Source organism: Columba livia, chromosome 3 (genome assembly GCF_036013475.1).
Source record: "Columba livia isolate bColLiv1 breed racing homer chromosome 3, bColLiv1.pat.W.v2, whole genome shotgun sequence".
In the NCBI taxonomy this organism is placed as follows: Eukaryota; Metazoa; Chordata; class Aves; order Columbiformes; family Columbidae; genus Columba; species Columba livia.
Genome location: NC_088604.1, coordinates 73,615,517 through 73,631,316, shown reverse-complemented (window position 1 = coordinate 73,631,316; position 15,800 = coordinate 73,615,517). Strand labels below are relative to the sequence as shown.

The 15,800-nt window shown below is 40.8% G+C and overlaps 1 protein-coding gene across 1 annotated transcript in view; it reads left to right on the top strand.

Annotated features, from left to right (window-relative positions):
- The first annotated feature begins 228 nt into the window (after window positions 1-228).
- PDE10A (phosphodiesterase 10A) overlaps window positions 229-15,800 on the top strand; it is a 380,239-nt gene continuing 364,667 nt past the window's right edge. The window contains exon 1 of the mRNA XM_065057593.1: window positions 229-718. Within this exon, the coding sequence (XP_064913665.1) occupies window positions 628-718 (91 nt within the window). The 5' untranslated portion in view covers window positions 229-627. The remainder of the gene's footprint in view (window positions 719-15,800) is intronic.

Below are 15,800 nucleotides of genomic sequence, written 5' to 3'. Positions count from 1 at the left end.
GAGCCGAGGATCCCCGGCTCCCAGAGCACATGACCCCTGCAGGGAATTTAGCCTCCCTGCACCTGCAGGCTCTTGCCATCCCTCCTCCTCTGCTCCTGCTTTTTTTTTTCATCTGCTCGTTCCCCCCGCTCTTCCTTCCCCTCCCTTCCCCCCAATCCATTCAGCTTTTTCTTTTTTTTTTTCTTTTCTTTTTTTTTTTTTTTTTTTAACCATAAGGAATCTTGACAGGGGAGAATAATATCAATCAGCACCCTCCTTCCACCCCCTCCCCCAATAAAAATAATAATAAAAAAGCACCACCCGCTAACATTTGTAAAAGCAACAGAGGGCTGTCACCTCTCTCTTTAATTTTCACTCACATACTCAGATGAATGAGCAAGGAAGGGGGAGACCTCAGCAGCCCCTTTAGATGTGGGGCTGAATTGATGGGATTGTGATTTGTAGGATTTCTCCACTTAGTCCCTGCCTCCTACTTGCTCTCCAGCCACTCCAAAGTCTCTTCCCCTCTCTTTAAGCAGCGATTTCTTTCAATCTCTCTCTCTCCCTCACACTCTCCCTCTCTCTCCACATACACTCATCTCCCCGGAGAGAGAGAGAGGAGAAACTCAACTCCCAAACACCGACCAGATGTCGAAGAAACGCAAAGCCCTGGAGGGTGGTGGAGCCCGGCTCCCCCATGAGGACCCCAGAGCCTGTTTTGGGGCCGGCGAGGAGCAAGGTAGGGCGGTGGAGGCCTGCAGGTGGCTGGGTGGTTGACAGCTGGGAGCCCACCACAGGCGTGCGTCAGCATGGCTGGCCTCCCGCAGCCCACCGACAGACACTGGGGTGACTTCGGCATTTAGGCCAGGCTGCTCTCACCACCAGGCTGGAAACTGCAGGGCCGTTCCCACCGTACAGGAACTGAACTTCTGAGAGGGGAAGGGTTAAGGGGGGCAAGGGGAAGAGGAGAGGGAAGGGGGTGTGGGAGGGTGGCCGAGGGGGGCTGTGAGCTGCTGAGCAGTCCAGGCTCCCCTTCCTCGGTGCAGTTTGTCACTGGCATGGGCATAGCCACACTGCCTTATTGATTTGTAGCTTGTGTAAATCTCTGTTTGCAGGGTGCTCCTAGCTTGGGCAGCGAAGGAGCTATAGGCACCTAATACATATGTTGTGGTTTTGTGTGTGTCCAGTTTCCTTCAGCAAGCCTCTGTCCCTGGTGCGATTTCGGTTGCGTCATGTTGAGGCTTCCAACACTGCACTTGCAGCGCACTTTGCATCCAGCTAAAGTTGGTTTTTCCCCAGCCTTGGTGCTTTGCTGTAATTTTCAAGCTCCAAGTATTTGTGGTGAAAGCTGCTCTGTACTTTTTGACAAGATAATATCAATGTAGCAGCTGAGTGGTGTAAAATCAGCAATGCACACAAGTGTGAGGGAGTTCTGAAGCCGAATTTCTTCTTGTTGTTCAGCCAGCCCAGTGGGTTCCCTTCCTTTGTGTTTATTTTAACTAAGTGGGCCCAGATGAACCAAGCTGAGCTACAGGGCTCTGGGTTTGTGGCTGTGATGCAGAGAGGAGAGGAAAATAGCATTTGGATTCAGAGCAGTGTTACAGGCTGTTGCAAATGGATGTGGAGGCTACGGTGGGAGATGGTGGGTGTGTGGTGGGTTCAGATGACGATATGAACATGTCTCTGTGAGTGCTCAAATTCAGAAATGTGGTGCTTTTGCCTGGGCAGGTGTACACAGAGCAGAGAGGAATGGAATGACTGTGTTCTCCAACATGGAGTCTGTGGACCTTTTTGTAGAGGATGTGAAGGATCACAATGTCACAAGTCACCCAGATCATGAAATTCACTTGCCACCATGGATGTTTTTGTTTTTTGCAGGGAAATGTCCCCAGCACAGTGGCTAGTGTGCTCTTCTGGTTTCATTAGTCAGGAGCACTCATCGTGATTCACTATCTCAAAAGATTTGGTTTAGGGTTTATGTGGTTGTTGGTTTTAAATTGTTTGATTCTCCCACAAGAAAATAAGATCCATGTTCATATTTTCTTATAATTTCTCTGCTTAAGACCAATCTTGACATGGGAGGGACATTTTTCAGACCCTGTGAATGACTTTATTTGCATGACAGTATTCAATGTTTTTGCAGTGTGGAATTTTGCTATTACTAACCTGGAAAATCTTATCTCTTTGTCAGCAATGGAGGAGGATAAACACAGAAAGGGCATTCAGCACAGACCTGAAAGTTGGCTATAGATTACATGTAGTTTTAATTTAAATGTATGCCAATAGTGGGTGTAGGAACACCTTACACATGATTGTGATGCAGTGGTGTGTTCCTGTTTTTAGTGGTTTTTGGTTTTTGCTTTTTTAAAATTTTATTTTGACTCCACAACAGTATTTCCTATAACACTTCTGGTTATGTAACAAGGAACAGAAAACAAAATATAACTTTAAAACAGGATTGGTTTTTATTTATTTCTGTGTGTACAAAACAAATTAAATGTAAAGTGGAAAAAAAAAAAGGGAATAAAGCATTGATATGTATTTAAATAGACTAACTAAGGTCTAATTTTCCTGGTAAGGGGACACAAGGTTTTGTAAATCCAACTGATTGAAAACCTATGCTTGCACCTAGGTGATCCAGGCTTGTGCCGTCTGTGACACAGTAGATGATGAAATTGAATTTAAAATGTAGTTTTACTTCTGAGCTCAAATTTATTTTTGTGAACTTCTATTCTGATTATTTTCTCCCTCCTATTTTACAGGAAGGAATGTTGCTTGTTAATTACATTGTCTGTGACTACGTAACTGTAGAAACCATTAAGAGTGTGCAATGTATCACAATGTTGTAGGGAGTGTATTTTTGTGTGAGATGGTGGATATGAAGCTTTCTTAAGGCATGAGATGTGCAGGTAATTTCGGGGGGGTTAATCTGAAGTATTTTACTATGTAGCACTGTGCTCTTACAGCAGGTTTACCACCTCTGTGGAGAAGGCATACTTGCTAGTTTGGAGGGAGAGTGTATAATACTTGCCCAGAAGTATGGAAAAGCCATGTAACTCCTGGGTTACAGCATTAAAATGTGCGTGCACTGGGAGCGGGGAGGCGGGGAAGGGGAAATGGGCATTAGTAAACGAAGGGAAGAAAAATAGAGAGCTCACATTTCTGGAGGCTGCCAAATTCTGTGTTTCTGCAGAAGTCGAATGCAGAAGCCCTGCTGTCCTCAGCTAACGAGGTGACTTGTTTTGCTGACAAGCGCGAGTGTACGACAGCTGAGATCTGGGTCTACCTTCTTACATCTCTGTGTCACCTAGTCAGCCGAGGGCATGTGTTGCCAACAGATGACCCTTAGACCCTCTTGAGGGTCTGCATTTCTGTTTTTAAGTCTTCAGAGACTGCAGACTAATCCTTAGCTGCTCCAAACTGTGTTGGATATTTGGCCAACTGAAGTGTGTGCTTGCAGAGTTTCATTCAGCTCTTGTTTATCCTCACTTGGCAAAGCTGTGGGTGGACAGACACTATGTAGGCCACGATACAGATTTTTCAAACTTTGCTGGTGTGTTTTTGTTTTTTTCTCTCCTTCAAAGTATTTTATGAAGGACTCTGTAATCCATACTGGAACCTTGTATTTTATTATGCGGTCTGATGCTTTATGTTTCAAGCCTTACTGGTGTGGAGAGGAGATAAACGATGAAAGTACTCAGCATCTCCCACCTTCTCAACAGTGAGAGCCTGAACCTGTCTGTCTAACTCAAGGCATTTCACTGCTTCATCTTATTAAGAGATGAGCTCCTTAAGTTTCTTCCCATAATCTGTGGAGACACAGTGGCGTTTCTGGGGAGAATTCAGATTTTACATGGGCTGAATTGCCTCTCGGAGGTGGCCCTTACTTTCCATTGACTGTGCGTGTAGTCTAGGAGTAACTACACTGGTTTACTTCTACCAGTCTGACAGAAACTCCAGCAGAGTCTTACTGAAGAAACCAGATATGGTCTTTTGGTGTGATACCCAGCAGGGAGAAGGTGGAATCTGTCTGTTGAAATGCAGCTCTCTTGACTCCCTTTATAGTCAGGAAGCAGAACACATCTGGGGAGCAATTGGTCTCTTCCTGAAGTGAAAATCTACATTTAGTCAGCAGAATCAGATCTGAGAAGTGCTGTTTCTGCCAACTGAACATACAGGTAGTCCCAACATCCAGCATGGTTGTAGACAACTGTATTTCAGTGGATGACTCCTGCCTTTTGACCAGATCTTTCAGGCTTCAGTGCAAGTCAAATGACAAAAATATTTTTCAGCTGCATTTGAAGCAGAGGTCTTGCCTTCTGGGGATAAGCCTTTTGCTCAAAATTGCAGCACAAAAAAATTAAAGAAGGATCTTTTTTTTCTGTGAATCTCTGTTTTCTATGAATGTGTTGAAAGCTAGTGTGGAAGATGTAAAAATGGAGGGTGTTGGTTTAAAAACAAACAAGTAAAATGTGGACACTTCTCAGGACCAAACACAACATGTCATTGTGCCTAAATTATTCAGTAATGCTACTCACAATTATCCAGCAGTTCCTGGATATAGCATAATACACTATTACGGAAATTTTCTTGCAGGAATTTTTGAGCATGATAGATTCAGGGAAGGAAGAATCTCTACATTCTCATTGGCCTGCTCTTTCTCTGTTTGGATTGCATATGAAGATAAATAAATGCATTTCTTCTTCTTCCACCTCCCCTGTGGTCCAGTTGTTCAGAGTGTTGAATGGTCTCCATTGTCACAAATATGAGTGATAGTTGAGAGTTTTCTGTGCTTTACAAAATTGGTCTCTAAAGAGAGGACTGTTGCAAAACTCTTCCAGAAGCAAAGTTGAACTCCTGTCTGCCCAAGCGTAGCTTTTAAGACGTGATTCTTCAAATTCAGTGGGACTGGCCACATGCATAAAAGTTAATCATGTGCATAAGGAAGTATTTGCAGGATTTTGAGGGTCTTTTAGTTATTATTAACCGAAGCCCTCTTGAGGATCACTTCTATGCAAAAGATACTTCCCTAGTAATTACTAGGGGGAGCAGTTAATACTAAACTATTCGTTCTGACTAATACTAGATGATTTGTGTGAGTGCTTAGCATTCACATTTGTCTTGAAATTTGATATTAAGATGTTGATTATTATTAATTCTTAACTTGGGATCATCAGACACAGGAGAACAAGTTCTCTCCTGTTATTCAAGGCTTACATTGATGTAATGGAAATCAGAATTGAACCCAACTTCTGCATTACAGTTTTCCCCCCATACTTGGTCTTCATCAATACAATTAAAGTTACAGTCTTTGCTCCCTTTGTTTTATCATGCAGGTGACTATAGGAATTCCTTTGAGCTCTGCATATTTCACTGATCCAGGCGGAAAAGCAAAGCAGTTCTTCCCTTGTGTGTGCGACTGGAGGCTTCACGCTCTCTCATACTTACTTTCTCCATCCTTTGTGTCCTGGCAGCTCTTTACTTTCCACTTGGCTTCTGATCCCTGAAACAAGCCAGTCCTTTGTCACTGGATCTCAGTCCAGAAGATCTGGCTACTGGGAGTTAAGGTGTTTAGCAACAGAGGCTCATGTGTTTGTGAGGACATGGGAAAGAGAGGGGAATTATTGTACAGCTTGGGTTTTATGCCAGTACTGTAACAACACAGAAGAAAAGTGACCCTTTTGACTCTGTTCAGAGGAAAAAGTTTGTGTCACCAAAAAAGAAAAAAAATGCAGCAACAGCTTTTCAAGGGCTTTAATGGAAAAGGAACCATGTTTTCCAAAGCTGATTAGCTCAATGGTTACTGATAATTTCCTGTGTTAGATTTTGATTTTTGATTGCTTTTTCCTGAGACAGTCAAGGTTCAGCCTTCCAGATGCTGTGAATGATAGATGAGGTCTAACTTTTGGTTTCAGAGGATCAAATACAACATGCTGAAAAGGAAAACAGTTTTACCCACCATCTTCAGTGTATGTGGAGCTGCAAACTGAGAATGCTGGAAAGATGTAAAGCTAAGGAGAATTAAAAATGTTTGCGAGGAGAGAGCAGGGACAAGGTATATATGCTGTTAAATAGCATTGTAAGCGCTCCCTGGAAAAAAAATACCTTCCTTGGGTGTTGTTGCTGACTTGCCTTCCCATCCACTGTCTCGTAAAGACTGTTGAGTAGTTTTCTGTTTCCATTTGCTTCAGGAGGGTGCGTTAGTGTGTCTCTCAGTATAAGTTTATGAGCCTTGATTGAAGTAAAATACAAAGGCTAATGCTTGCGTATTTTGCTGAGTCAATGTTTCCAGGTAGGAGAGGACTTTTCTGTCTAGCAGTGCAGTAGTGCCTAGTACAACTTGGTCCTGAGCTGCTGCTAGCAAGATGTGAGGTCACTATTTGCACTCTAGGGTAAAATAGCTGTCCCAACTGATGTCATGAGGCAGGGCCATAGGGAAAGGGGTGATATTTTAAGTATTTGACATAGTTACTTGGGTTGGAAAGTGTGACTTCGGGTGAATTACTGACTTGCCCTATAAATAAATTTATCTAAACATTTTAAAAATGGAGATGACTTTTTAATTATTTGTGGGTACTTAGATATTTCAGTTATGCTGGTCATGTAGTGTGTATGGTAATGCTATAAAACTGCCTAGTGAGTCAGGAATTGAAATTTCAGCGAAAAGCACTAGAGAAGTCTGCTGGGTGACTTTTAAAAATGGATTTTTGGTTGAATAACCAGCCTTTCCATAAAAAGCATCTCTTGAAGCTATGTGATAGTGGTTTGAGACTTTTCTTTGGGCTCCATGAAGTTGTAGGATAGTTATCATTATGATGGTGATGTAGCTCTGTTTCCATCTGGTTGTGAGTGCAAGATGTTTGTTAGACCATCCCCCTGGCTCAGCCTGCAGACAGTGATACTCCAGTGTACCAGTAAGTGTTAACTCAAGCTGGCAACTGCTGTTAAATGGAGTCAAGTTGTGCAGCTGGCCGAGTCCACACTTGATGTTTACCGTCTACCTAGAGATCAGTGGGGATACAGCAGCTCTGAAAAACATCTTTGATGAAGACATCCTCCTGACTGTACAATAAGCCTGGGTAGCCTCCAGGAGGAGACTAAGAGTAGCTTTTGGAGAGCCAAGCCTTCACTTGGCCTCAGGTGCTCCCTGACTGGGTAATGGAGACCCTGGCTGACAGAGAAGTAAGGCTCTTGGTTTAGTATGCCTTCTAAAACTTGCAGAAAAGGTTAAATAGGGAGGACAGTCATAAGGATGAGGTGATTATAGAGGAAGCAAAATTGAAAATATAAAAACTTTGCAGGTTTCTGTTAATATCTGGTAGAATGAAACTCTGTGTGAATGTCTTGGATTTAACTAACAATATGTTGTATTGTTTCTGTTTGTTTTCCTTATCCACTCTCCTCTTTCTGTAAATAAATAAATGTAACTGTTTCCCTATTCTGGTCAGCCAATGAATGTGTATTTACCTTTACTACAAAGTGTGTAAGTGTTTAAGTCCTGGCCTCCTTGTTACGGTGTCCACATTCACCTGATCACACAGTGTTGGCAGGAGGCTGCATTTTATTGATGATACCACCTTGTCATGGTTTCTGAACATATCAGACTCTAGTGCTTCTATATGTGAAAGAGGGAGAGTTGCACAAGCCAAGTGACATGAAAATGCAGATGTATTTATTTTTTAAAGGCATTGTGTTGTTAATATACAAAACCAGATGCTCTAATAATCTCTAACAAAGCACTTGTTTATTAATAAAGTCACTTTGTGCTTTCACCCTGTGGCCTTGAAGTTTTTAGACTATTTGGGCGTAATCCTGTTTTTAAGTTACTAGTGATAATGCAGAAATCTTGGCAACTCAGCGAGCAACAGTTGTGGCTTTATGCTGGAGGGGGAGGAGAAGAGGGATGCTGTCTGGGTTTGATGGGCTAGAATACAGTTGGTTTGTGTGTTTATCACTTCAGTCCCAGTGTGATGGCTAATAATGTTGACATTTAAGGTGTGCCCACACATTGGGCAATTGAGCTTGTGTTCCTAAGCTCATTTGGAGTATGTCTGCTAACATGTGGAATGAGCAGCTGTATTTCGGGTGCCAAGCTGTATTAAAGCCATCCACACTATGTTTTAGTTCGTACTGTATCTCAGCCAAGGGACAGTTGGTAATAGACTGATTCTTACATTGTTTTTCAGTTAGTGTTGGGCCCAGACATCATACAAAAGAACGAAAATTTAAAACCAGTACAATACAGATCAGAGGTGGAGGAGTTATACATGACAGCAGTATGCAATAAGAATTATAGGAAACAAGGGAGGAAGCAAAGATAGTCCTCAGATTGTACTTGGAAAGCACTAATAGATGTCCAGCCTTCAATTGAAGGCTTACTTAAGTTTAGAGATGAAGGTAGAAAAATGACAGAACGAAGATGTCATGGCACTTGGAAAAGTCCACCTCTGCAGGAGCATAGGCTAAACATCAGAAGAACACTCTCTTCAATAACAGCCCTTTTTCATAATCATTTTTATGCAATTGTCTTTATGTAGCTGTTAGGTTAGCAGAAGAAATTAATATCTATGCAAGATAAGCAAATTGACTGTTCTGTTTGTGATCAGGTTAGCTTTCTAGACCTTGCCCATGGAAATTCAGATTTATTTTTTGCTTTTATTTTTATTGTTATTTCTTTATCATATTTCCTTTCGTACGGATACAGCCAAGATCGGCTTATGCTGTCTCATTATTATTCAGGCTTTGCAGATCTGCTCTGTGTATTGTTAATCACTTTCTAGTGTTATGTTTTGTAACTAAGGATTGCAAATGAGTGAGATCAGATGGTAGGTCTCTGTTCTAACTGCCCATGCAAGTTCTCCAGCTGTCTTGGGGAGAGAAAATTAAATAAGTTATAGGTGGTTTCAACTTTTTGTGTGACCTTGCCAGAAATGGGACTAGGAGCACTCACACCTAGAGGCTGTCAAGAAATGATTGACTAAGTGGCCTTTCTCCTGCTTTTCAACTGTTTTTTACCACCTGTAGAAGACTGCATGAGTGCTTCTGGTCTCTTTCAAGGCCAAACCAAAAAAAAGCTCGTAGAGTTGCATCATGGCTTTTCTGGGCAGTGGTAACTAAGAGTTGAACGTACCTGCAGGGCATGGAGAGTGTCCTCAGTTGTGTGGAGGGAGCTGTGGACAGTTCTCTCTGCCACTCTTCCTCAGCATGAGGAAGGCTTAGCTGCTTATGAAGCTCAGTACCTTCTTGGAAATGCAAGAAATGTAGCACAGGCCAATTTTTGCATTGGTTAACTCCTAGCCCTTGCTTTCAGTGTTTGGGGATGTTGGTGGATTTTTTGTTTTGTTTTGTTCTCTTTGCAGTATGTGAAGAACTACAGTATTTTCTTGCAGTGGAACTTCTGATGCCAGGAGATGGTGCTGTGGCCCATGTAGGGTCTTGAGGCAAACTATGTGGGATGCATTAGGTTCATGGTACCTGAAACAGGCTAATTCTTAAGATCAGATACTTTTCTGCAGAAGGTCCTATTTGAATGGTGGTCATTATTATACCACTTGTCCTTTGACTTGCAATTGCAAGAACAGCATGCTGATATTTAGGGAGTTAAAGGTGCACATGAGACACAATCATTTGACTGGCTGAAAGGCCTGCAGCTGGCACATCAACAATGGCAGCAGACAGCTCCACGGATTTAAAACTACACAAGAAGACAACTGTGACCTAGCCACACACCTTCCTCTGCCACGACTGGGGAAAGGAGACACCAACTGCAGTTAGCCTGCATAGGTAGGGAGAAAGCTACAGGTAGTAATCTTTTCCTCTCTGCTCTGTGAAATACAAAGCCATGATCCTGACCAGTGGTGGCTAGTGCTTGCAAAGAAACCTAAATGTACACCTGGGCTATTGCTGCGCACGCAGCTTTGGAAAAGGTTTTCCTGAAAGCGTGAAGCTGCTAAATCCAAGGAAGGAGCAGATTTACACTGGGAACAGACTGATGTAGTTATACATATCTGTGCTGTATGCAACATTTTATTTGTGTTTTGAAGGGCCCAAGCATCTAGATAATGCTTTATCTAGGTATTTGTGGTCACTGATGCAAGTGGCTTCTGGTATGCAGCTTCTTACAGGATGCTTTTCACAGATGCCATTCATTCTGCGACTACATCCCGGGCCTTGTGTGCTCCTGAGATTTTCCTTGGTAGGACTATGTCTTCCCTCCTTCATCTTGTGTCACTCCCATGTAAATGTAGAGTAATTAGGAATAGGCTGTGCCTAATGGGTTTTTAAAGGCAGAAGACATGTGTTATTTAACCTTTTTTAAAATAATTAAAAAATAATAGCAGTAATTTTTGTCTGGGAAACTGCAGAATAAGCATTGCTAATCCTAAAGCATTCTATGTTTTTAATTTGGGATTATAATAGACTATAAAGGAAGGAGAAAGAAAAAAATGTAAGCTCAATGTGAAGGAATATTTAATTTTATTCAGGAAACATTTTGGCAAAAATCCCCTGGATCTGCACAGAACCTACAGATTTAAGATGTCTTTGCGCAGCCAGAGGCTGAGATCATGGCTGTCTAACTACAGTTGGATATTTTCATATCTGCCAAGTATAGCCTTAAATAAATAAATGAAAAAAAGGTCATGCTTCATGCTTTGTTCAAACTCTTGAAATGGTTCTCACTTAATATTCTAGGGGGTAGTCACCTCCCTTTGAAGATACTGTCCTCCTGCTCAAAATCCTGCATGGAACCAAGGAAGTAGCTGTTTAAATGAAACCATAAAATGTCTGAAGGTACTTTCTGGAATCCCTTAAAATGACCCTGGTTCAAAAAATGTGCCCTACTTACTGCCAGGAGTGCAGTAAAGTTAGTCACTGGAAATCTATTAGTTGTGGGCAATTGCAAGTGCGTTACCCAACATTAACCCACAAAAAGGAAAATTAACACAGTTAAGAGTAGTTCTTGCCAGAGAAAGATGAACAAATAAGAGCATAAGCTGAGTGGGAAGCTTCTAGCAGCAAGGGGGGGGGACTGTAAAGATCATCTGTTCAGACATGCTTTTTTACTTCTCCCCCCACAACTCCCCAGGTATCTATCTCTCTCTCTCTCACTTTTTTAAAAACACAGATGCAAATATACCTAATAGCTGCTATGAAGTTTGCAATAAGGATCAACTAGCCCGGAGGCAGTTTTCAAGGACCACTGTGATGGAGGGTAATGTTTTTACAATGAGGTCATGTCCAAAGGCAGCCTCAGCTGATGGCAAGCTTGTACTTGAGCACTGAATAAGCACCTTGTCTTGCGTGGTCCCTGCTCTGAAGAGCCTGCAATCTAATAAATCTGGCATGCACATATGGGGCTGTATTTTTAAAATTGTTCATTTTATGTTGGTTGGGTTTTTTTGTTTGTTTGAAGTCATTGAACTCTTCCTTCTTTATCTCCTTTTATTTGCTCCTCTCTTCTCCTTCTTAGTACTCCAGCAAGTCAGTTCTGTGCAAAGTGGTTTTTTTACCTCACAGAAATATTAGTCCTGTGAAGACAACCACAAGATCAACAGAAGGGAAGCAGCAAACAGTGCAGGGGGTATTTTCTGGTAGACCTGCAAAGAGGGCAGGGAGGATGGGCAAGGGACTTCTGTCTGCTTGCTCCTACTTTCTCCTTTATTTACAGTTTTCTGATATTATTTCCCTTTTCCTCAGAAATGCCCACCTCTATGATAACCAGCTGCATCTGTTCTCTGCGATAACGTTGCCGTTCAAATGACAGGATGGAATGGAGCATGTAGGTGAAAGAAAAATATCCAAAGTGAAACAAACTCAAGGAGGATTTGGCCAGAATGTTTTGCTTCAAGGCTTCTAAGCCAAAAAAGCTCAGAAAAGAATGTCTTGCCTTGCTGTGGTATGTTCATAGTCATCGCAAATCATGTAGTGATTAGGTGGCATTGCATGGCTTTTGAAGCAATGAACTCTGTTTCCAAATACATATAGACTGTTCAAGTCTTTGCAGGCTTGTCATGACTCAGCTGAACGGCACTGGTTAGTTTATACAACTAATCTGTGAAAGAGGTTATGGTTCATTCTGGTGCAGTAAGGTGGTCCTTTGCACTATGTTACCATTTGAGGGTGACACTTCTTCACTGACTTTAGTATCCCACCTCCTTTTACTAAAACTGAAAGTCAGTATTTTTGAAAGTAATGATGTTAGACATATAGAAACTCTTGTTTGATCATCCTTTCTTGTATTTTTTATCCTTTAAAATAAACTAAATATTCTTAGTATTTTATTCTGCTGTGAAAAATCTCTCTCTTACCAAAAAAAAAAAAGTCTTTCACTTATTAAAACACCTTGCTTGGTGTATTTAGAGACACCTTTCGCTTACCATAAGGGAGTATTGCTTTGGAATTGTTGGGCTGCTGCCCACTAAATCTAGTGGATAAGAATCAAAACCCACTTGGTGATCAGAGGGAGTGGCTTACTGGTGGTTGTGGTTTTGTTTGATTGTATTGTATTGTTTTGTTTTGTTTTTTAGGTTGTCATGCAGGGGAATTTCCAAAAGATAATGGACTTGGAGTAAGTGTTACTGAGGACACTGTGGAGGCTACAGTATTATGAGTTTATTGTAGAATTTTGTTTGACCAGTGGAGCTTTTTGTTACTGTTTGTGGTGCTGGGTAAAATGGGGAGGGGTTTCAGTATGGCTCTTGGAACACAAGTTGAATTTCTTTTCTTAAAATAAAGATGCAAAGATTTTTACACAGATTTATTGATAATGGAAATCCAAGAAAAGATTCAAAACAGAGAATGCTATGGCATTGTTTTGCAGCTCTCTCCACCATATTTCTGGCGTTTCATGTTGGATTCTTCTTTTTTAGTTTTTCTCTCTAAAATGATCCTCCAAATTCCCTTGCAGGACGCTGTGTTTTCCTCCTTTCCAAGTGTTTATGCTTAATTTAGAAAACCTAAATATGTGCTATGATAATGTATAAGCTAATGATTTTCCTTAAACATTTTCTTCCATCCTCCAGATGTCTCTGGAGGACCACACAGTACAGAAAGTTCATTTTGAAATGAATACTGGGCTGGACTATATAAACGCCATAACTACTTGGATGTCAGTTGGAGGAAAAATCATGTCAGGTCATCACTGGAAACTGCTGGCACAGCTCTGCTTTTCAGTAACTTCTAGTTTTCTTAACCGTTCTCATTTTATTAGAAAATAATTAGAGACATTAAGTAACCTCTCATATACCCTATATTCTTGCCTAAAAGGGAATACCATGCTGGTGCTGTTGGAAGTGCTGTTGAACTGTACAGCTCTGGTACTGAGGCTTACTGGAGATGGAATATGTCTGGAGCATGGTGTTTGTGAAAATCCAAAAGTTATAACTAAAGTCCTGCATAATTTTTTTTATTTTTGGAATGAGATGCCTGCACAGTATTAATACCAGGTTAGGTTTGTTTGTTTGTTTTTGTTTATGTTTTGTTTTGTTGTTTTTTGTTAGTTTTGTGGGTTTTTTTGTAAGTAGATTTTTGTTCCTTAACCGTCAAGTTTTGTATCACAAGGTTCCACTTACTTTTATTTAGATTATGACCAGACATGATGGGTCTTGTGCTTTCATCACCAGCCCTTCAGCAGAGGTCAGAAGTTATGAACTTCTTCAGCTGTTTCATCAGCTTGGTGGGATTGATAAAGCAGATATTCTCTCTCATAATTCACTGAAGAGCAGAGAGACAACAAGGCAACGCAGAACAAACCCAAATGCCTCTTTGTGCTGCCTACATGTTATTCATCTTTGTTCATTTTGCTTTCTTCTGCTTTATTCTCCTGGTAAAAACTCTTCATGTTTCTTATCCTTTTTCTAAATCTGCTCTTCTCAGAATTTGCTTTCTAGAGCATGAATGATCACCATCTTGTCAGATCTGGGACTTGGTCAAGGCTGGGATTAACAATGGAAGAAGGAAAAACATGAGTTTTGGTGTAATCTCCATCTCATTCTACAGACTGAATTGTGGTATTTCTTATACTGCTTTGTTGTGTTTGGGCATTTGTATTTTAAAATAACTTAAACTTAGGAGTCTGTTTGTCAGGTAGCAGAAGACGAGAACCACCTACTCCAAAAAAGCTAGCTGAATTATTGACGTGGAACATATGATACTTAGTAAGAGTTCAAGAATGTATTGAAAGGAGGGGAAGAATGGTTACAATATAGCTACATATATTTAGTAATAATAAAAATTTGCTAGACTGAAATCTCTCTGTGGAAAAGCTGCTTTTGCCCTTTTTTCTCTCACCCCAGAATTTCTCATCCTGACTATCTGTATTGGTTAACAGCAGGCCAGATTCTCTGCCTGCCAGAAGAGATACTTTTGGTTGCAGGAATCTGTAGAATGTTGTTTTTTTTTCTTCATTAAGTAGATGACTTTTACCAGGATACCAGAACTGATTTAAAATTGCTAATTTTAGGTAACATATTGATACTTAGCTTTGTTTTCAAAATCTAAGTTTTTAAGTGCAATACTTTGAGCATAGGTAGAAAAACAATTTTATTTCTGGAATCAATGCTGTCCTTGCTGACATGGTACAGAATATGGTACATGACATTAAGCCACATCCTTACATAGGGAAAGTTGTTGAAGTTGGAGGTACTGCCTTGGCCAGTACAATTGGTCTCTGCTTAACTACTCTAGAGCAACAAATTGGTGCTGCTTGGGAAATGGAGATTGGGATGAACATTCATCCACTCTTCTCACCCTTGCTTGAGCTAATGAAGAGTCTACTATGGATATTCCTGATATGAAGTTTAAGGTGATTGAATTGAATCTGGCATGAGACTCTGAGCAGCAGTCATTGGAAGAAATACTCACTTTTGATTCTAGCGTGTAATAAACTTTTAAAATGTTTGCTGAACAAGTTTTTCGGTAATAAACTTCTATGGTATTTGAATGTCTTCTGTTGTTTTTTTTTTTTTTTTTCATGGAAGTTACATAATTCAAACACCTTGCATGTGTTATGAGAATCCTTTCACTGCAGGAGGCACGTTGTCGAGACAATCCGTATTGTCAGTGAGCTTCTTTAGCAACAGTTGCAAGCAGCCACATTCTCTGTGTTGACAGTTCTACCTTCATATTAGTCTGGGGGTCAATTACTGTTTGAAAGTCTGGCTTTCAAATTTTCCCAAACTTTTCTTACCTAAGGTAGATTTTTTTTTGGTTTGTTTTTGCCTTCAATAGTTTATCTTATATTTATCTTATGGTGGCTTGAACAGATGTTTTATATCAAGGTTACAGACTTCTTATTGTTTAAGCAACAGGCAGTTAGTATAAACAACCCCTCCCCCTTGAAAAATCCTTTGGATCACCTTGGGGTAGAAGGGAAGGGAGCGATTTTTGGGCAGTGGAATTGTTTGTTTTTAAATAAAATGGACATTTTAGACTTTTCTTCTGTTGTGTTTACTGGAAATATCTCCCAGCACTAGGATCTGCTGGAGGAGAATTATCACTGATTAAAACATGGAGTTGTGACTGCTTTAAGAGAAGAGACAGCCTGTATTGGTTTTGTTCTCTTCATGTTTTCATATGTATGTAGGGATCAAAGAGGTAGGTTCTGTCAGCGGTTCACAGCAGGACAGCACTGGAAAAGAGAAGACCAGATGCTTCTCAACTTATGTTATTTAGGTCTTTCTCTAAGAAGAGACCAAAGACAGCCTGAGAAACACTACCTGGTGTTTCCTGGCAGGCTCATTGAACACCTAAGTGCTAGGTAGGAGGGCAGTCTTCCATGGTGTTCCAACAAAAAGAAAGCTGAGAGCAAACTTTATAGTAAA